The sequence below is a fragment of the Stegostoma tigrinum genome, chromosome 22, assembly GCF_030684315.1.
Source record: "Stegostoma tigrinum isolate sSteTig4 chromosome 22, sSteTig4.hap1, whole genome shotgun sequence".
In the NCBI taxonomy this organism is placed as follows: domain Eukaryota; kingdom Metazoa; phylum Chordata; class Chondrichthyes; order Orectolobiformes; family Stegostomatidae; genus Stegostoma; species Stegostoma tigrinum.
Genome location: NC_081375.1, coordinates 34,897,027 through 34,919,231, shown reverse-complemented (window position 1 = coordinate 34,919,231; position 22,205 = coordinate 34,897,027). Strand labels below are relative to the sequence as shown.

Below are 22,205 nucleotides of genomic sequence, written 5' to 3'. Positions count from 1 at the left end.
ATCTTGTAGATGACATTTGTCCTGTTCATGGCGGGGAGTGGGTCTTTAGTTCTGGTGAGCAGTTGTCTAGGGTTGATGTGGGTTTGTGTGCCACTCTGATACCCAGCAGTTGTAGAAGTCTTGTGGTGAGTTCTGACATGTTCCTGATATAGGGTAGTGTGATGAGTGTGTTGGGGCATGTAGAATCTTTCTGATGCTGTTCCTGTAGGGGTCTGTTTTTGTTTGTAGTGTGTGTTTTTGTTAAATGCTTCTGAAAAATTTTCTTCCCTTGCAATATGTTCTTACTCTGTCATTCAGTTTTGCCCAAAGTGACTGTACTGCTGTAAACAGTACCAATGATATTGAAACCTAATTAAAACAGAGTTTGAAGGGAGGGAGTTAGGTAGAACAGAAGGCAAAATCAAGAAAGAGTCATAGAGCTCTACAGCACAGAATCAGACCCTTTGGTCCAACTCGTCCATGCAGACAAGATATCCTAAATTGATCCAATCCCATTTGCCAGCATTTGGCCCATGTCCCTCTTAAACCCTTCCTATTCACATACCCATTCTGATGCCTTTTAAAAGTTGTTGTAATTTGTTGCTCTTTCTTCCCTGTACCAGTCTGCAAGGAGTGGTGGAGGCTGGTACAGGGAAGAAAGTAGAGAGAAACAGTCGGCCACTCAGTAGTGTATCCATGCAATGTTATGGGTGATCCACTGATGCCTTCTAATATTTAAAAGTTTTGACATTCGTGGTATTATGGTTAACAGTCAGTCTTTCGATGTTTGATTACATAGTGTGACCTGACTGCTCATAAAATCAAAGCTGCATTGTGAGAGTCTGAAGTAATCTCTTCCCAAACAATGAAGAAATATAAATAGATTATAAAATCAGATCGCTAAATGCCTTGGTTTTTATACAGATCTGAAATCTATGTGATGTATTCTGAGGACAAGGGCATATCTTTTGAGTTGAGACGACCGCTTTCTTTCAAGGTTCCTTTTAAATCAGGATTTATATCACTATTCCAACCTGGAATGTGTTATTGTCTTTTAATGCAATACAGATTTTCTGTTGTCCTACATCCAATCTGTTAGCAAACCTGAATTCTAAGCTAGAAATGGAACAGTGACCATCAGTCGCTTTGTAGCCTGCAGTTTCTGTTAGTTTAGTACATTTTCACTGCGTTTCTCTGCTCAGCTTAGTTTGTGATTCACTTTTTTAACAATTCCATTTTCTTTTACTTTTCTTATTTTCTCTCTCATTTCATCTCAGTCCTACTTCATCATTCTTATCCCTATTGGTATTTTGTATTTATTTCCACTTTGAGGTTTTTTTCAGTCATAAGGTTTTCTGATTTGCATTTGTTCTCCCTTGCTGTGCCCGTGAGCTGGATTTTAACTTAGCGACATACTTGGAGTGAGGGTGGGTGGGGACAGGGTTGTCCATTAGTTGCAAGAATCCCAGAAATCTTTACAGCCTATCTACTAGCGAATTGTTAAACCCAGCCACTGTGCCATCATTATGACCTCTGGGCCTCTTGACTCATGAGAATGCAGTGGCGTGACAGTATTTAAAGGTCACATGCCAAACATGTAATTTGCAAAGATGTGTACATGCATAAGTTGCTAAAAGCTGGCAGTGCTGGTAAAGAGAGCTGTTAACAAAACATACACCATTCTAGGATTCATAAATGGGGCCATAGAGTACAAGAGCGGGGACGTTATGCTGAGCTTATATAAGGCACTAGTTAGACCTCGGCTACAGCTCTGAGCACCACATTATAGGAAGGATATGAATGTATTGGAGTGATTGCAGAAGAGGTTTATGAGAGTAGCTTGAGGGATGAGACTGTTCAGTTATGAATAAAGATTGGAGACGTTGGGATTGCTTTCCTTGGGCAGGAGAAGGTTAAGAGTAGGTCAGAGAGAAATTTGCAAAATCATGTGAGTCTGGATGGAATGGATACAGAGAAACTGACTCCACTTGGAAACATGTTGAAAACCAGAAGGCATAGTTTTACAGTGTTCTGCAAAAGAAGCAAACATAAGTTAAGAGAAGTCATTTCACAGTGTGTAATAGGGTTGTGGAATGCATTGCATGCAGTGTGGCGGAGGCAGGTTCAGTTGACACGCTCAAGAGGACGCTGAATGACTATATAACTAGAAACCATCAGCAGGGCTAAGTGGTAAAGGCTGGTTCATTCCCAGTAGGCTGAATGGCCTTCTCCTGTGCCATCGCACATCTGTGATATCTATGATAGTGATGGGAGATGGAAGCTGACTTTGAACTGGTGCAAGAGTCTGGGGCCACCCTCATGGATATAATGGAGGAAATATTTCAATGACCCAAGCAAGACAGGCAAAGTAATAGCAACCAATGTCCCCTCAAAGGTACATGCCTCTGAATGTGCAGCCCTTCCAACATTCCACGCTTGGTCATCAGCATCACTTTGCCAATTGTGGCATTGACTTCCAGTTCTGGAAATTGCTGCCACACACAGGCTTCAGAGGCCAGCATAGCCAGTAAGAAAATTAGAGGGAATGCTGGATGTAAGGGTACAGTCATTTGCATCCGGATGTAACCACCACTCAAATCTCCTCATACCACCTTCTCAAGCCTACTTCAGCACATCGCTCTTTACACCAACTAACCTTGCGGGCACACCCAGCCCACACCATATCAATCCACCACTGACACTCACCTTGTTGTTTTACGATATCACACCAATCCTTCTAATGTCCAGGTCTTTTTGCTTCTGGAAAAAGAATGCTTGCCACCAGCTGACCAAAACCCTGACTGTGCTGAAAAACTGACATTTCACAACAGTGAGGACCTTTTATTCTCTGCCTGTAAATCCTCTATGATAGATAGGTCATCCTATGAGATGTACCTTAGTTGATTCAAACTCTTTTGGAGAGCCCCAGGTCTGTGAACACCAGGCTGGAAATAGTGAAGGTTCGAAAGCTGCTTCTGTTTGTGCTGGGAATGTGCTCTCTCATCCGAGGTCCTGGGTAGAGAGTAAATGTCCCATGTGCTGATGTGATGGATGAGAATACCAAATGAACTGCCAGCTGAGGAGTGTGTGAAATAACCACTCAGCACAAATCCCGTGAAGAAAGCCCTTTACACATGCAGGTCAGAAAACAGCACTGCATTGGCATATTTCCCTATCATGGATTCTAACCCCTCAATTGACATTGAATTTGCCAAGGTGAGGAGGCGAGGAAGTCCTGGAAACCCGTGAAGCCAAAATTAAACTCCAAAACGTGTTAGTATTGCTGTAATTGGGGGAAAATGTGACATAGTGGTATCATCACTGGACAGTAACCCAGAGATGAAACCTCATGATCTGGGATCATATTTCCAAATCCCAACATGACAGGTAGTGGAACTTAAGTTTGTTTAATACATCTGGAATATAAAGCTGGTCTCAGTAATGCTAAACATTTTTATTGAGTACCGTGTATCATTGAATGCCCTGAAAAACCTGGTTCGCTAATATCCCTTTGGGAAGTACATTGCCTGTCTGGCCTACATGTGACTCCATATCTACAGTAAGGTGGTTTCAGAGATAGTAGGAACTGCAGATGTTGGACAATCTGAGATAACAAGGTGTAGAGCTGGATGAACACAGCAGGCCAAACAGCATCACAGGAGCAAGAAGGCTGACATTTCGGGCCTAGACCCTTCTTCAGAAAACCTTCCTGCTCCTCTGCTGCTTGGCCTGCTGTGTTCATCCAGCTGTACGCTTTGTTATCTACAGTAAGGTGGTTGATTCTCAGCTACTTCTAAAATGGTCTTGCAATCCACTCAGTTCAAGAGCAATTAAGGATAGGTAACAAATGCTAGCCTTGCTATCCACACCGTAAACTCATGGAAAATGACGATTGAAAATATTTTCATATTAATATATTGTCATAACTGTCTTATTTGCCCACAGCACGATGTCCTTCTGCTAAGTCAATTTAAATCATTATATTAGAGTTCCCAAGCACTATGTGATTCTGTTCTAAATGCATAGTAGCACTTTTACCCAATGGGAAATGTATTCTAATAGATCTCAGCATGTTCAGAATGCTGATGGAATGATCAACTATCACTTGCAAGGCTTGGCCAATCATCAATAATTGCAATAAAAGCATATCCAATTAGGTAATCTAATCTAATCTAAAATTCAAGCATCTACTTATTGAAACTGAAAGGACAGGTGTTTTCAAAGAAAATAGCCCTTTTTAATTCACTTGTGAAACGCAGGCATTTATGACCAGCATTTATTGCCTATCCTTAGTTGCCCATGAGAAGGTGATGTTGAGCTGCCTTCTTGAATCGCTGCTGTCCACGTGCTGTAGGTTGACCCACAATGTCATTGAGAAGGAAATTCCAGGATTTTGACCCAGTGACAGTGAAGGAACTATACATTTTCTAAGTCAGGATGTTGAATGACTTGGAGGGCAACTTGCGTGTGGTGGTGTTCACATTTATCTGCAACCCTTGTCCTGTAGGATGGAAGTAGTTGTGGGTTTAGAAGGTGCTATGTAAGGAACTTTGAGCTTCTGCAGTGCTTGTAGATAGCAAACACTGCTGGTACTGAGCATTGGAGGTGGAGGGAGTGTATGCTTGTTGATGTGGCACTGATCAAGCGGACTGCTTTGTCCTGGATGGTGTCAAGCTTCTTGAGTGCTGTTGGAGCTGCACCCAGGCAAGTGGGGAATATTCCATTTCATTCCTGACTTGTGCTTTTCAGATGGTGAGCAGGTATTGTGAAGACAGGAGGTGAATTACTCACTGCAGAATTCTGAGCCTCTGTCTACTCTTGTAGCCACTGTGTTTATAAGGCTGTTCCAGTACAGATTCTGATCCGTGGTAACCCTCAGGATGTTGATAGCAGAGGATTCATCAATGCTAATGCTTTGAACATCAAGCAGTGATGGTGAGATTCTCTCAAATTGGAGATGGTCAGTGCTTGGCATGAATGTCGTCACTTGTCAGCCCAAGCCTGGATATTGTCCCGATCTTGTTGTATTTGAACATTGAGTGCTTCAAATAGCTTACCAGACAAACAGTTCCAAAAGCAGATGGCTTTTTTTGGGGGGGGCTGTCCATTTGGGACTGGTGTTTCCTTGTTGTTCACAACTCCTTTGGGGCTGTGAACCATGACTACTTTATAGAATTAGTTCAACTTTACAAAAATTGCAGAGGAATTTAAAAGCCCACCTGCCAAATTGAGTTGGCAAAGATGGGCCGGCTACCCACATCCGTAACCCCATGCCACGCTAGCCACACTTGCCAGAAATGGGAATAATGGTGACAATTTTGGAATCGGGTCCTACTGGCCATTTTTAAAGGTCCTCCTGGGTGATCCAAACTCTCGTTGAAAATCTAAGCCACTGCTTCAACTTCAGTGAGCATTATAGTGGACAATGACAGTTTCAAGTATGCGTGAAACTTGGTTTATTTGAGGGTAAAGAAGTTATTTCAATGTTATCCATATGCAATGAAGTAAATACATTTATCTTGATGTCTTGGTATTATATGCCAGGAATTGAAATTATTCTGTGGCAGACAGTAGAGAACTGGGGTAAGTTGTGAATTATATCTGTCTCCTGTCACTACTTTTGTTTTTGAATGGGCGAAGTGATCAGACGTTTTATGCAGCATGAATAAATCTGGATGATGTAATTTGAGAATTTTAAAAGATATTTTCAGTCTACTTGCTGTGGTGTAGTGCCAGGTTTTCATGTATGTGACATAAAAGTTAACAGAAAACATTAATCTATGTCGCTTATGTTTTCAATATTTGCATACCCTTGTAAATGCAGCTATGTTCCTTTGGAAATGTTTCAACTTTTGCCATTTAACAGATGGAAAAATTGGATCTTTCTCTGTTGAAAAATAACAAGATTTCAGCTGCAAATTACCTATGGAAGTGAGTTTCAATGCATTTTTAATCTTGTTTATTATTTAAGTAATTGAGATTATAAAATGGTTCCAGTTTAATTCACATTTTTAGACAGCAAGTTTGCCTCCCTCATCCAGACAGATTTGAAACTTATCTTATTGTTCAGTGGGAAATCCCCCATGATCAATGCATGATATAGTGTCTGGACAGGGAAAAGTGATTTTACAGATATGCTAGACTGGGTAAGGATGGCAGAGTTTCCTTCCCAAGTGGCATTAACAAACCAGATGGATTCTTTGACATGTTAACAGTTTCACGGACACCGTTACACATAGTGGCTTTTTATTCCATATGTCATTTAAATAATTGAAGTTTCCCCATTATGTGGTTTGATGATTTTGTGTTTCTGGACTATTAGTCCAGTTTTCCTACAATACTAGTCTAGCAGCATTACCAAATGCTACTGTATCCTTTACTGTCAAGTCAATTAAAGCTGCAGCAGTGATCAACTTTGGAACCAATAACAGTAATAGTCAGAGATCTACAGTACAGAAAAAGACCCTTTAGCCCATCACATCCATGCTAGCCAAAAACAATCACTTAGCTATTCTAAATCCCATTTTCCAGCATTTGCCCCATGGCGTTGAATGCCTTAGCATCACAGTGCACATCTAAATATTTATTAAATGTTATAAGAGTTTCTGTCTCTACCATCCTTACAGGCCATGAATTCCAAATTCCTACTGCAGTGATACTTGAATAATCCTATTTTGTGAAACAGATTGGCTTATAATTTTAAGGGGTAAAGGGAAGTCAGTTACACTACCGATTCATTCAGCAACAGTGTTTCTAATATTATTTGATCTTTGTTTTGTGAATTTGAAGAGTTCTTTGCTGGGATGTTGCCGAGTATGGAAAGTTTGAATTATAAAGAAAGGCTGGGACCTTTTTCAGCAGAAAGAGAATTGAGCAAAGGGTTTGAAGGATATGGGCCAGGATCAGGCAGGAGGGACTAACTTAGTTTGGGATGTTTGGCATGGACTGGTTGGACCAAAGGCTCTGTTTCTGTGCTGTTTGACTCTGTGACTTTCTCTGCTCAATTCTCATTTTCTCTCCCCCAGCCTCCTAATCCATATTTTAGTATCTACCAACTCTTTCCAACTTATGTCTCACACACTCAGCTCAGTTTGTCATCCCACATTATCTGTGTTGCACTCGTTCATTTTAAGAAGTAGGGACTGGCATTTATATAAGTGATTTATCATGTTCCCTGAATGGGTCAAAGTGTTTCACATGCAGTTAATTTATTTTGAAATGCAAACAATCCACAAAACATCAATCAGATGAAGAGCAAGTTAATTTGCATTTGGCAATGATGGTTGAGGGAAATGGCAACTGAATTCTCTGCTCCTTTTTGTAGGAGAGATTCCTGGGACTTTTAACACTCATCTGAGTCACTGTAACAAAAAGACAAACTTTCTGTTTTAACATTCCGCCAAAAGACAGCAACAATGTTGTATTCCATCTATAAGGCACTGGTATTTCAGCGAGGCTTATATCCTCTTATCTGTAAGTGTATGCTCAGCCCCATGTGTTTTATCTTTAAGGCACTAGTTTAATCAGTTTTAATGAGGAAAAAGAAAGCATTTCTTTAAAGAGATTGAACTGCCACTGTGAAGTAGCATATTAAGGCATTTTGTTCCAGTAGGGAAAGAGCCCGCCCTTTTGTGTGCTTTTATCTTTCAGGAAGGGACAAATGCAAATAGCACAACTGATTCTCAATGGAAGCTACATTTGAATTACTGAGACTACAGATAGGAGACTGGCCAGAATAAAAATAAAATGATAAACAATAGGTGAATATCCTCAAAACCTACAGGCATAAGTAAAAGTCATCAGAGCGGCAGTTTTACTTATTCTGACACTTAGATATTTTGCAGTTGTTTGAAACTTGTCCATAAAAGTTATGAAATGTATCTATTCTGCAACATTAGACTTTTTTCTGTATTAACTACATTGCCGCTGCAAATGGCAATGTGATGGAGCAAGAACCAAAAATGATCTTTCGATGAAAAGCGTCCATCCTTGATTCGTCACGGCCCAGGGTGACTGTGTCAGTGCCGTCACTGTGTATTAACTGAGTACAGACATTATATGTGGCTTTCTGTCATGGGTGTATCTGTTCAATCTGTTTTATTTTGTGGTTGGTCTTCCCTTCACTATACATAAAGTATAAGAGAGACTGATTGAGAGATCAAGAGCAGCAGGTTGAAATTACAGTAAGATGCATCAATCAAAAGGTTAGATGTAGAAGGCAGAGGATTTCACTTTGTTTCAAATGACAAACTTTCAAAACTTTGTCAAAATTAAAATTCTGATTTGTCAGAAATTAAACTGATATTTAATTGCATTCAGTATTTGGGACCGAATCTTGCTCTGGCCAGGGGAAAACCCAGATCGTGTAGTTTCATGGCTTGCCAACCTCACACCTGCCCCATGTGTAACCTCAAGTGCCATTTTTCTCTTTTCACACTGGCATTCGATTCATAGAGCAGTTTGTGAGCTGTGAACCAGTGCGAGGAGTGTGGGCACAGGGATGGGCTGAGTTACTAGTACCATCTCTGTTCTTCAGTCTAGAATCCCAGCTTCCAACTGTGCTTAAAGGCCCACCAACCTCACCTGTCACCTTCATTGTGCCAACCCCCTACCGCCTCAGCCTGTGCTGCCTCTATGCCATGTATTCATCGTGGCCTGTCCGATAACCTGTACCACCCTAACTGTGGCTGGGTTGTGACGGTTGCAGCTCTCTTTCTCACAGGCAATTAGGGATGCTCATTAAAGATCACTCTGTCGACAGAGTCCACATCTCCTGAATGATTTTTAAAATTCAGTCATTGGATTGGTAATCCAGACTATTGCTCTGGAGAAGGGGGCAGAATCTTCAGTGCCAAGTGGAACATTTGGAAATGTGGTTGGAGGCCAGAAATCCGATTCCAAACATCAGGTTAAAGTTTTCAGAGCTCAACTATCAGAGGCATTCAGTCAGATTCACTTTACGTCCCGTGCTGCTGGAGTTATATTTGTAGTTCCCATTCCTGTTGGGTAGAATGTTTGTGTGCAGGCCTGACCGTATTTACAAGGTATGTGCCCACTGGGGTGGTGTTCCTCCTGGAATATCTGATGAGTGCACACTTCTTTTATTAATGTTAGTCCTTCACAACCAAGGTGTCTTTTTGCTTAAACTGTTACAGTGTGAGAGAGGCAGACTGGCCCACCAAGCCATTGAAAATTAACTTGCTGTATGTCAGGGTAGGACTCATGGCACTTAAAGGTAAGATCCTGGGGAGTGTTGCTGAATAAAGAGACCTTGGAGTGCAGGTTCATAGTTTCTTGAAAGTGGAGTCACAGGCAGATAGGATGGTGAAGGAGGCATTTGGTATGCTCACCTTCATTGGTCAGTGCATTGACTATAGAGATTGGAGATCATGTTGCACCTGTACAGAACATTGATTTTGTCACTTTTGGAGTATTGTGTGCAATTCTGGTCTCCCTCTTATTGGAAGGATGTTGTGAAACTAGAAAGAGTTGAAAAAAGATTTACAAGGATATTGTCAGGCTTGGAGGTTTGAGCTATAGGGAGAGGCTGAATAGGCTGGGGCTATTTTCCTTGGAGCATCGGAGGCTGAGGCGTGACCTTATAGAAGTTTATAAAATCATGAGGGGCATGGATAGGGTAAGTAGGCAAGGTCTTTTCCCCACAGTGGGGGAGTTCAAAACTAGAGGGCATAGATTTAAGGTGAGAGGAGAAAGACTTAGAAGGGACCTAAGTGGAAATCACAGAAGGCGGTGCGAGTATGGAAGGAGCTGCCAGAGGAAGTGGTGGAGGCTGGTATGATTAGAACATTTAAAAGGCTTCTGGATAGTTATATGAATAGGAAGGATTTAGACGGACATGGGTCAAATGCTGGAAAATGGGACTAGATTTATATAGAACATCTGGTCAACATGGGTAAGTTGGACCGAAGGGCCTGTTTCCATGCTGCATTTCTCTATGACTCTATTGCAATTTGTCTGTGTCAGTACTGTGCTTCCAGAGTATGACCCCAAGTCTACTTTCGGTAGATTTCAGCTGAATGTATCTGCGCAGGTGGGAGGTTGGGAGGAACACCTTGACAGTGTATTCTCCATCTCAAGGGCAATTATGGGATAGGTAATAAATGCTGGCCTGGCCAGCAATGCTCATGTTTGAGGAATGAGTATAGAAAAAAAACACTTCTGTAGGATCTTGACTCTCATCCTCGGTGGTACTACGATGTGGTGCTGCAAATGATCTTGGGATGTAGGGCTGTATTTTGTTTCCCAGAGCGGGAGTGGGATTCGCAGGCTGCGAGTAAACAGGAGATAAACATAACAATTTGTTAGTCTCATGAACTGCCACTCCTACCCAAGATTTTAAGTCCTTGCTGCTTCATGTGTAGTTGTGGCTAACAGTGGAGGGTTTCTCACAAGCTGGGTCTCACTTTCAGCACAGGAGTGGTCCCCGTATTCTCTTACTGTGGCAGCATGCTCTTCAGAGGGTTCCGGATCCCCAAAGAACATAGAACATAGAACACTACAGCGCAGTACAGGCCCTTCAGCCCTCGATGTTGCACCGACCTGTGAAACCAGTCTGAAGCCCATCTAACTTACTCTATTCCATTATCATCCATACGTTTATCCAGTGACCATTTAAATACCCTTAAGGTTGGCAAGTCTACTACTGTTGCAGGCAGGGCATTCCACGCCCTTACTACTCTGAGTAAAGACCCTACCTTGACATCTGTCCCCCTCAATTTAAAGCTATGTCCCCTCGTGCTAGCCATGGTGTAGCAATTATGATTGGAAATTGTAGTTGTGGGAGGAGGCTGTTTACAGACTGTTAGCTGAAGTTTGTAGCTCATGGAGTTGAAGCTACTTATTGACCCGAGAGGGAAATTTGTTCTAATGGAGGGAGATAGTAAGTTGAGATGATAGGCAGGTATTCTGGTGAGGTGTGTTTATTGGTGATATAACATGGTAATTTTGGGCCTTACAATTCACCATATTTATGAACAACTAAGAAAGACAAAGAGGAAATTTCCTGGGACTTGATGCCTCAGAAAATGGTAGAAACATAAATAACCAGTTAATGTCAGGGATCTCTCCCTACCATTCCCATTTTCCCACACACCCCCCTCCCCTCCCCTCCCCCCCGCCAATGATAGACACAATTTTGCTTATTGTGCAAGCTCTTCTGCAGACACAGAAGTATTAACAGAAACCCACACAGGTACCTGAGCACTATGCCTGATTTAAAAGGTACAGATTAAGATCTCAATCCTCTGACTCTTTAAATATCTGCTTCTTGCGTTACCAGTAAGGAGAATGTTGTGTGGTATACTTGAAGTTAAAGGCTCTGAATGTGTGCTGTTTTTGTTTTGTTAGTGTTGAAGGAGGTGAACAACAATATATTAAACATGTATATAACGGAGGTATCTCCAAGCTGTCCTGACCAAAGCAACCTTTTGTGGTTCTCTCTTGGTCCCATGCGGTCCTCGGTTAAGATTCCATCAGATGGCAGGACATCATGAGTGGTATGTCATAGGGATTGGTGCTAAGACCTCACATTGGATGAATGGATTGAAGGTTTGTTGCTAAAATTGCTGAGGACACAAAGATAGGTAGAAAGTGAGTTGTGAAGACTACGTAAAGAGCCCACAAAATGATATGGATTGATTGAATGGGTAGGCAAAGATCTGGAAAATGGAGTACAATGTGGGAAAATGTGAAATTGTCCATTTCGGCAGAAAGGATAAAAAGGAGCATATTACCTAAATGAGGAGATGTATTTAGTGCATGAATCATAGAAGATTGGTATGCAGGTACAACAAATACTTGTAAGATCTTGAATGAGCAGATTGCATCATAAGGAAGAGCTAATTAGTTAGGCCTGAATCCACTGGAGTTTAGAAGAGTCAGAGGTGACTTAATTGAAATGTCTAAGATCTTGACTTAGTGAATATTGAAAGAATATTTCCGTTTTGTGGAAGAACTGAGAGCTGGCGGGGTGGGGGTAGTGGGTGTGGTCATAATTTAAAATTAAAGCGATGTCTATTCAAAATAGAGATGAGGAAACGTTCTCTTAGAGGATTGAGTGTTTGGAATTCCCTTCCTCAAAAGGTGGTGGATGCAGAATACTTCATTATTTATAATGCAGAGGTAGAAAGATTCTTGATTATCAAAGTGATGAAAGATTATTGGAGATATGCTGGATTGGAGACTTGATGTAAATCAGTTCCTACTTTTACTGAATGGTAGCATAGGCTTGAAATGCTGAGTGGGCTTTTCCTGTTCTTTGTTCACAGAAGTGTTCCCCCAGATGTGCTGAAAGGTCAGCGCCCTGATGGTGCATGATCTGCTGTGTTGTAGCACCTTGCGTGTTTTCACTGTGAATGCTGACAAATGCTGGAGGTCTGGCACTCACTACTTGAAATGGGATTTGCTGCCTGGGAATGATGTGGCAGTGCCGGTCTCGGACTGGGGTGGACAAGGACAAAAATCTCACAACACCAGATTACAGCCCAACGGGTTTTAGTTGAAAATTCAAGCTTTCATCGCTCAGCCCCTTCCTTAGGTATGGTATGGGAAAGAGAGTATAAGACGCAGAATTTATAAGGAGACACCAGCAGGATCAGTAACTCATATATCCCGCTTGGGAACCCTGCAGCCCAACAGTATCAATGTGGATTTCACCAGCTTCAAAATCTGCCCCCCCCACCACTGCATCCCAAAACCAGCCCAGCTTGTCCCCGCCTCCCTAACCTGTTCTTCCTCTTGCCTACCCCTCCTCCCACCTCAAGCCACACCCCTATTCCCTACCTTCTAACCTCATCCCACCCCCTTGACCTGTCTGTCCTCCCTGGATTGACTTACCCCTCCCTACCTCCCCAACAATACTCTCCTCTCCATCTATTTTCTCCTCTGCCCATCTTCTGTCTGCCTCCTCCTATCTCCCTATTTATTTCAGAATCCTCTCCCCATCCCCCTTTTCTGATGAAGGGTCTAGGCCCGAAACATCAGCTTTTCTGCTCCTAAGATGCTGCTTGGCCTGCTGTGTTCATCCAGCTCCACACTTTGTTATCTTGGATTCTCCAGCATCTGCAGTTCCCATTATCTCTGATAAGGAGAGACAGGTTAGTTTTACTGTGTTTCTGAGGATGGGCCTGATCTCTGTGAGCTTGTGTTTTCAAATAAACCTGTTGGACTATAACCTGGTGTCATGTAATTTTTGATCCAGCCTGAGAAAGTGATGAAGGCAAATGCAATTGAGCCAGGAGGCCGTTGGATTGCTTTCTGTAAAGGAAGCATGTCAGGGTAATTAAGGAAAAGAAGGGAGTGACACTGGATGAATTGCTCAATCAGAAAATTGGTGCAGTCATGATGAACCAAATGGCCTCCTTATGTGCTATAACAGCTTTGTGATAAAGCCAACTGGAGGACCTATGAAATAAATGCCACATGTGCATTCCTTCCTTGGAGCTATAAGGCACTTTGTCAATTTACAGAGAGGAGCAGAAACCTGTATCAGGCAGATTTATGAAGCATATAACGTTATCATTCATGTCTACTGTTAAGTAATTACTCACACTAGTACAATGAAATGATTTCATTGAAACCTAAGTTGTCTCCTTTCTTATTCTAGCTTTTCAAATATACTATGAGAGGTGAGAAAAAGTTTGATCTAAGCATAGAATTGAGTGATTTATTTCTGAGATAGATATCAGGAGTTTAGGAGTCCTATTTCTCTGAATCTCGTTGAAACGGAATAATTTCTGGATTATCTGCTCGTTGGAGCTGATAAATTTTCTCCAGTACATTTACTGGACGGAAGCATTCTTGCTCCACAGTTTCTTCTGTACTAACAGAGAACTAACCTTTCTGGTTTTTGGGGTTTCTATTTATCTCTCTGTAACATTGCAATGTGAGGTGACAACTTTACCTTCACACAATAAAAGGGGATGGAAATGAAATTAACTCATTCAGACCATTGCTGAAAATACCGTAAAGGGACAGGTTCCTGAAGGTTCATTTCTTAAACTGCTGTTGTAGTTGGTGGATGCGTACATTCTTTAATAAATAGGAAAACTTGAATTCTGGACTAAACACTTATATTGCGCTGTATGGGAAACTGCATTCTTTTCTTTCATTCTTGAAGTCCGGGGTAATTTTTTGTATAACAAAATGCATTTGTCTAACTCGGTATTATGAGACAGAACTGCATCTGCCTCTTTGTTAGTGGAATTTGGCTGCAAAATATCTCCCTTTTTTATTTTAACTCTGCAAGGATGCAGTACTAAGATATTGGATGAACTGTACAAAATCCCTTCACTCTTGATCTGACAAAGTTGTGTTTACTGTTTTTAAAACTGATTTGGAAATCCACTGCTTCAGGGTTTTCTTTTGAAATGAAGTTGTTGGGACACTGATATGCTATTTCAGATAGTAATTCCACTTCGTTCTCTGCCTGTTTAACCCTGTTTTAATGAAAATGCACCTTAAGGACCAATATGGATGCTCCAGCAGGTAAACACTGACAGACGCTGATAAATGATCTTGCAGCACCTATTGCTGGCTGAGAAATGGTACAAACAACTGTTAATATTGCAGGCGAGATTCAAAATTGGAATAGCTGTGTTAAATCATCTTCTATAACAAAACCTCAACATTTATTCCTCAAGTCTGCAGCGTTTCACTTTTAGAAATATTATTAAATGTGTTTAGATTCCTGTTTCTTTATTTTCTTCAAAAGGCTGACAGGTTCTGCAGAGTTGCAGCCGAGGAAACACAGAAGCCATCGAATTTCATTTTTTCCTTCTATACCTGGTCACCCAAGGAAGCAGAGAAAATGTTTGCAATTCTGAGCACTGCTTCAAATCTAAATTATACTCCTAAACAGTTTATCATTGACAAGTGCAAATCTCAGTTAATTTCAAATTTTAATTGTTCAGAAGCTGCATGTAAGTTATTTTCTTTTGGGCAGTTAAAGAAAATAAGCACAATTTCCTTTGGCCAAGGTGTAATGGTATAAAATAATTTGATGCGTTTGGTGGGATGTTGACAACAATGGTTTTATTTTCTTACCTTTTATCACTTGAAAAAAAATTGCCCTTCATTAGGGAACTGAATCAATACTTCGAGAAAAGATTGCACATATCCAGGGAAAGAGCAAAGGTGTGGAACTCAGCACAAAAATGACTTCCTTTTGAACTGAACAGTTTTATGATTCTCTGTACAAAACACAACATAACCTCATAGCTTCTTTAAACTCCTGATGTTCTGTTAACATAAATAATATTTGTATCCCACAATATGATACACAATGTCACTCATGAATATTTGAACTGTTTCATATAATAGCTTTTCTATTTTAAATTGTACTTTATGATCCTCAGCTCAGGAAAAAAAATACAGTATTGATCAGTAAACTCAATAGAGTGGTAACACTAGGTGGCAGTGAGAGGATATCTGATGAACCACAATGAAGAACTCCTATATCGTCCTACGTCTGTAATGATGGTAGGTGAAGGTAAATGGGCACAGCTTCAAGGTTTTAACTACATGTTACTACATTACAATGTTGGGGATTATACTTGACTACTTGATCACTGAATGTTTAAAATGGTGAAAGAAACTCATAAGAAAGGTTTTCCATTTCTTTGAAAAAAGTCTCTCAAAGGAACTGAGTTTTCTGCAAGCATTTGGCGTTTAATTTGTCAAGCGTTCTTTTGCTTCAGATACTGTACCAAAATGAGAAATTAATTGTTTGGGATGCCTATATCTTTAACAGATTTTTGATGTATACATGGATCTTTGCCTTCAATTCCTTTTCATTGTTGTTGGCAAGAACTATATTTAATTGTGTTCCAATTTCTTCCACAAATGAGCTCAGAACTTTCTGGGAGACAGGGTTACGAACTCAGGAATCAATCTTTTAAAAATGAAATGTGAGTTCTAGTGCAATGTTTTGCAAGTTTTTAGTTTATTTCCTGTCAAGGCTTCTTGATTACAGAATGACCTGATCTAAGCTGTGACTTGTTATTCTAATCATTTCCCAAAAATCATAAATGTTTTTCAAATACAAGAAAATTTGATTTTAAAAAGAGGTGGCAACTAAACAATGATCCAGTATTATTTAAAGCTGTTATGAAATTTGCATTAACGGTGGTGGAATGTAGCCTTCGGTCCATAACTTATGATCCAATGAGTACTTTAATTTTGACACTTTGTTGAAGTGAAAAAATGCCATTGTTGTGCGTCTCTTAGTTGTTAAAAGGGGACAATTGGTATGCATTTCCTCTAGGTGGAAGAATTGATAGTATGGGGGACATTTAATTAATTCACTTCTGATCTTCCTCACATAAACATGTGAAACAGTAATTAAAAGAAGGCAACATTTTACAGACGAATCTGAATGATTTGGTCTTGACCAGGAGAAATCTGGTATAAAATAACCTTTTCTGAAAGGAACAGTCTCTGCCTGGAGGAATGCAAGAGAAATGGAGATAGCCTTCAATCAGACATCTAATATTGGGCAACTGACTGGTTTGCTGTATGCATTTGTGATGATTTTCCAGTATCAGGTCAACATTTCATAAGTACCAAAATGTGACGCAGTGTGAATAGTTCATGCATTGATCAAGGAATTTTTTTCACAACACTTGTAAATTCCACTCAGGCTCTATAATCAATATAAGCACAGAAGTAACACAAAGCAGTTAAGTTTATTCATCAGAAATGTTTACACCTTGTTTTACTAAAATTACTTTCGAAAAATCTGTTCAATTTGTTGAATATGTTGTGCCATTTCTATTTTAACATTAAGTGAAATATAAAAACCAAGCCATTCCTCGTCCTATCAGAGCTTGGAAGAATAAGTAAGAAACATGGCGGACTAACAATAAAACCTTTTGCATATTCAACATAGTAAACAAACTGCACATAGTCTGTACTGTGGAATGTATTTTATTCTGAAAACACATGTCGTGTATCTCTAGGTCTGCAGAATAAAGTGCATAAATCTGAATTGAAGCTGGTTGATGGAGGCTCAGCAGAAGATGATAATGTGTAGACTTTACATTATGATGGAATTAATACAGGGAATGAATAATCTGATCATTTCCTAACTTTCAATATCAAAGTTACATCCAGGACATGGGTCAAGACAGATGTTTAGACTTTAACTGTTTTACTTTGCAAATCTACTTTTTATCAACTTCACAGTTGAAAACCTTGTTGTTAACATTTTTATGAATTTCCAATATCAAAACAAAACTAAATAAAAAACTGAAGAATTGGGAAAGGATCTGTTTGAGCAGCTACCTCTGTGTTTAGCAGTTCAACTGTTCAAAATAAAATCAAATTAACTTTTTAATTTTTTTTGTCAAGGATAGATATCTTGCTGAGTCACCTGTTTCAATCACAACACTCAATAATATTATGGATTACATTTACTTGTAGAATCAAAGGATACCGATTTTGTTAACTTTGTTTCACACTTCATGTTGTGCTTTGAAAAAACCCTGCATTTGATCTACATTCACATAACTTGATAAAGTCAGTACCTTTTTTACTGACTAAAAGTATGTATAAGAGTTTTGGAGATTTGAACTCTGGTACTGCTAATGTTAATTCACATTATATCTGTTAAAGTGACTTTTAAAATTTAAAATGCCTTCTGGATACATTTTCTACTTCATCTCAGTATTGTAGACTAGATATGATTTGAAAAATTTGAGAATGTTAAATATAAATTCATGGAAATTTTAAGAGTTTCCTTGTTCAAAAGTTTATTTAAAGTAAACAGCACCTGTACTGCCAGTTTTCTGTTAATTGTTCATGTCCCATGTGAGATTATTGTTTATAAATTCCAACACTACCTACTTTTTTTTTTGTTGGTCTACTCGTCTGTTATCTATAAAATTATTTGTCCGAAAACATGATCTGTAAGCTCTTAACATGACTGAAAAAGAGAAAGTTGCTGTTTGCAAAATAGGCACAAACCTTAGTGTGTCTGAGGAGCAGAATGCAAGTCTTAAGCTTCCAAACATTTAATTACAAAATACCAGCACAAAGTTGTATTCAATTTCTTATATTCATCTATTGATAATTCTTTACACTGACTAAAAATGCTGAGGTCATGTTCATCAAGCCACAATGTCTTTACATTGATAATATCTCTACAGTTACTAGACTGAAGTGTGCTTTGGAAAGGAATATCATGATGTTTTGGAGCTAATGACAAATGTTGAGGAGTGTAGCTGCTGCTTTAATGTAGGGGATACGTAGAATCCAATTTGCGTGCAATATGGCTCCACATCTAGCAATAGAGTACCTGACTAGATACTCTGTTCTTTTTCAGCATTGTTTGTTGAAAATAAATATTGGCAAGGGCAACAGGAGAAGCCTCCATCTTTTTAACTCGTGGTATAGGATCTTTTATGATTTAGCTGGGAAGGTGGAAGTGAGATTGTGCTGGCTGTGGGGATAGGTTGGTTCTGCATCTTATTAGTGGGGCAGTGTTTCTTTAGTACTTCACTGAAGTATTATGCTGGATTATGTCTCAAGCTCTGGAGTTTGATTTTAACCATGATCTTCTGCCTAAGTACTGCCAGTGAACCAAGGCTAACACTGTTTTTCGGTTAGGATTGAACTTTCTGAACTCGACTGTTGCTGATTTGATATTCTGCAATATCTACAGGTGGCACAACAGCCCTTTGCATTGAAAGAACAATATTTTTTGCATGATTTTACCAATATAGTTACTTGCCTTCCTCTAAAGATGATGGAGGGGCAAGTTACTTGTGTATTGTCCATATTCTTCATAACTGTTTAGTATCAGTACAAATGTAGTCTTCTATATATGTTGTAATGATTTTAGTAATTTTAATTTTATATAACTTTTCTGCATTGTTATTGATATGTGGTGGTGGTTTTACCCTAGCAGACACAATTGGAGATTAGTTAACATGAATTTAACCACAGCCAAAAGAACATAATTTTTCTGAGAGATTTTCAACTTCCAGCCTTTGGACATATGTCATATGAAACAATCAAACAGTTAAACACACTTTCACCTGTAGTTAAAATAGTTCAAGGTAATGTGTGTTCTCCAGTAGTAGTTTGCAAAAAAATACTGACAATTTCTGGAGATATTAATGCTTGACTGACAATAGCAGCAGTCCTTTCGGTCTGGGTTTAAATGTAGACACATGTCTTACAGCTTTATCTGAGTTAACTGTTGCATCTTTTCATGCTGCAGGTCGTGTTTCTTTCTTCACATCTGGCTCAGAAAATCTTCATTACGTGGAAAAGGTAGAGTGGGGCACAAGATATGCCATCACAGTCTCATTCAGCTGTGACCCTGCCCATGCCATTGAAGATCCTTCTTTATCATAGACTGGTTGGGGTCTTGAAGAACAGCTGCTAGAAATAAACTGCTAAAAATGGGGGGTAAAAAAAAGCAAATCAGTTGTATACTAAAAAAAAACATTGATTTTTAAGTAAAATTGAAAGTCAAATGTGGAGGGCATACCACAGTATTGAAAATTGGCTTGGGTCCACTCTCTGACCTTTAACTGTATTCCTAAAATAGTTTCTATTTAAAGGTATTATTTTTGTGTTATGATTCTGAGTCACACTGTCAAATTATGTAATTATGATTTGACTGCGAAACATGGCATTTTAACACAGCTGTTCAATTGGTATTCTTGAGTTTATTGGAAGTGTTAACTAGCTGAGTATTGAAACAACTGTTAACTAGTTGTCTACTGCTGTTGGACTCATAGTTTAGAGTTCTGTTAGACTACTTTTTAGTCTTTAATCAGAGTACCAGGTTTTTCATATTAAGTGGGATCACCTTTCAAATGTTCATTCATTAAAAATGACATCAGGTTGTCTCTCCAAATTTATTGTGCAGCCTTCAGGTCAGCATCAACTCCTGCAACGGTGCCGTAACTGACCCTTATCAGTGCTTGTGCCAGAGTGGAGGTACTGAATGAATCTGACAGAATAATTAGTGAGTGTTTAATGCTTGATTACTTAACTGATTCAAGATTTCCTGTACAAAACAAACCTGTGTAAAATAAATCTTTTCAAATAATTTTGTGAACAGCCTGAACAAATTGTATTTATTGAAAAGAATTTAACACTTCATTTACCACATAACAATAAATAAGTAGTGGCACAATTGTCACCGTTTATTTTGTTCCCCACATTCTGCTATATAAAATTAATGTCAGAATAATCTATCACAGCAGTTAGTGTCCAGATTTCAGAATCACAGCAGCAGTGTTGTTGTTGACTCTGAGTTTGGCACTAAGAGTTTTAATTTAAGTGATGGCTTTTTTTAAATATTCATTCATGGGATGTGGACATGGCTGGACCGACATTTTTTGCCCTTCCCTAGTTGCCTGTGAAAAGCTGGTGGTAAGCTGCCTGCTTGAACTGCTGCAGTCTGTACGCTGGAGGTAGGACCACAATGCTGCAAGGGACAAAATCGAGTCAGGACGGTGAGTGGCTTGGAGGGGAACTTGCAGATGGTGCTATTCCTATGGATCCGATATCCTTGTTCTAGATGGAAGCAGTTGTTGCTTTGGAAGGCGCTGTTTAAGGAGCGTTGGTGAATTTCTGCTGTGACTGAATGTTGGTGGTGGAAGAAATGAATGTAGTGCCAGTCAAACGAACTGTTTTGTCCTGATGTTGTCCAGCTTCTTGAGTGTTGTTGGAGCTGCTCCCATCCAGGCAAGTGGGGAAACATTGCATCTGAATCCTGACTTGGGCCTTGTAGGTGGAGGGCAGGCAGAGGTGATAGTAATTCCAAGGAGAAACTCCACTTTGGTGACCAAGCATTTCTAGCTCCGGTAATTCTGGATCAGAATTTCTTCAATGTGACATCCCAGACACGCCTGTTGCATTAGTTACTAATCTACACTTCAACGACCAGTTCAACCCATGGTGTGTAATATGAAAGTAAGGGACAGGGCTCAAGTCTACTAAGAACTAGGCAGAAGCTGACTTATTAATTTCATATCAGACCTTTTAAGGCACCCGAGAAGACTTTCACCTTTCACTTTGGTAAAATAAGAAATTATCTCCTTTAAATCCATTAAAGATATTAACATCTTGATCAGCAACAACTCCACGGGCATTTGAAGAGGTTTTTACTCCTAATATACTGGTTTCACCTGTTGCTAAATATTCCTGTTACCAAAAATCCACATGCATTAAATTCTTTAACCAATTGGATTAATTGGGGTGGCATGGTGGTTCAGTGGCTAACATTGCTGTCTTACAGCGCCAGGGGCCCAGGTTCAATTCCAGCTTCAAGCAACTGTGTGGAGTTTGCACATTTTCCCCCCTGTCTGCATGCAATTCCTCTGGGTGCACTGGTTTCCTCCCACAGTCCAAAGAAGTGCAAGTTGGGTGGATTGGCCATGCTAAATTGCCCATATTGTTCAGGGACGTGCAGGCTGGGTGAACTAGCGATGGGAAATGCAGTGTTACTGAGATGGGATAGGATAGGTATATGGGTCTGGGTGGGGTGGTTTTCGGAGAGTTAGTGTGGCCCTGTTAGACCAAATGGCCTGTTTTCGCTCTTTAGGGATTCTATGAATTTGCCATCCAACCCTCTTGCATGTGGTATAAATTGGCGCTGTCTTTGAAATTCAGTATTTCTTGTGTCTCATGATGACCACAGGATGAACTGCTTTGACAATAAGTCCTTCTTTCAGCAATACTCATTGAACAGTTCATTCAGAGGTTCTTTCACACTTAATGCGAAGTATTAGACATGTCCTAGTCTAAAGACATTTGCGTTGAATTCAAGCAAATATTAAGAAAGTAAGAAAATCTCAATTTTCTAGATTAAATTTTCCCTGAGAAAATACAATTTGATAAGTTATTATGTTTGTTAATTCTGGACATTGAGAATCAATGCCACTATTTTGACTTGAGGTCAACTCAAACATCAGGTTTAAAGTATTTAATTTATTTGCTTACTGCTTTAATTTTGTAATTATTACTTTGTGTAGTCTTTCAATGTCTTCAGTTAGAAAGCACTTGTTAGCAAGAAAATAAAGCTCCTCAAAGTGTTTGCCCTCTCAGTTATTACTGATAAAAGTAAAATAAGAATTTTGAGTAGGTATCTTGCCCAGTCAAACAGAAATATATCCAGAATTGATACCAGCATCACAGTGGATTACCATTTAAAACTGAAAACAAATGTTTTAATTTAGAAGTTAAGTAAT

The 22,205-nt window shown here is 39.6% G+C and overlaps 1 protein-coding gene across 2 annotated transcripts in view; it reads left to right on the top strand.

The window, feature by feature from the left end:
- The window catches only part of uts2r2 (urotensin-2 receptor 2), a 132,796-nt gene extending 112,688 nt beyond the window's left edge, over positions 1-20,108 (top strand). The window contains exon 10 of one of the 2 annotated variants that reach the window (XM_048555145.2): positions 19,220-20,108. In XM_048555145.2, coding sequence (XP_048411102.1) covers positions 19,220-19,356 — 137 coding nt within the window. In that variant the 3' untranslated portion in view covers positions 19,357-20,108. The remainder of the gene's footprint in view (positions 1-19,219) is intronic. The other variant, XM_048555147.2, reaches the window with a different exon arrangement.
- Positions 20,109-22,205: the final 2,097 nt, after the last annotated feature.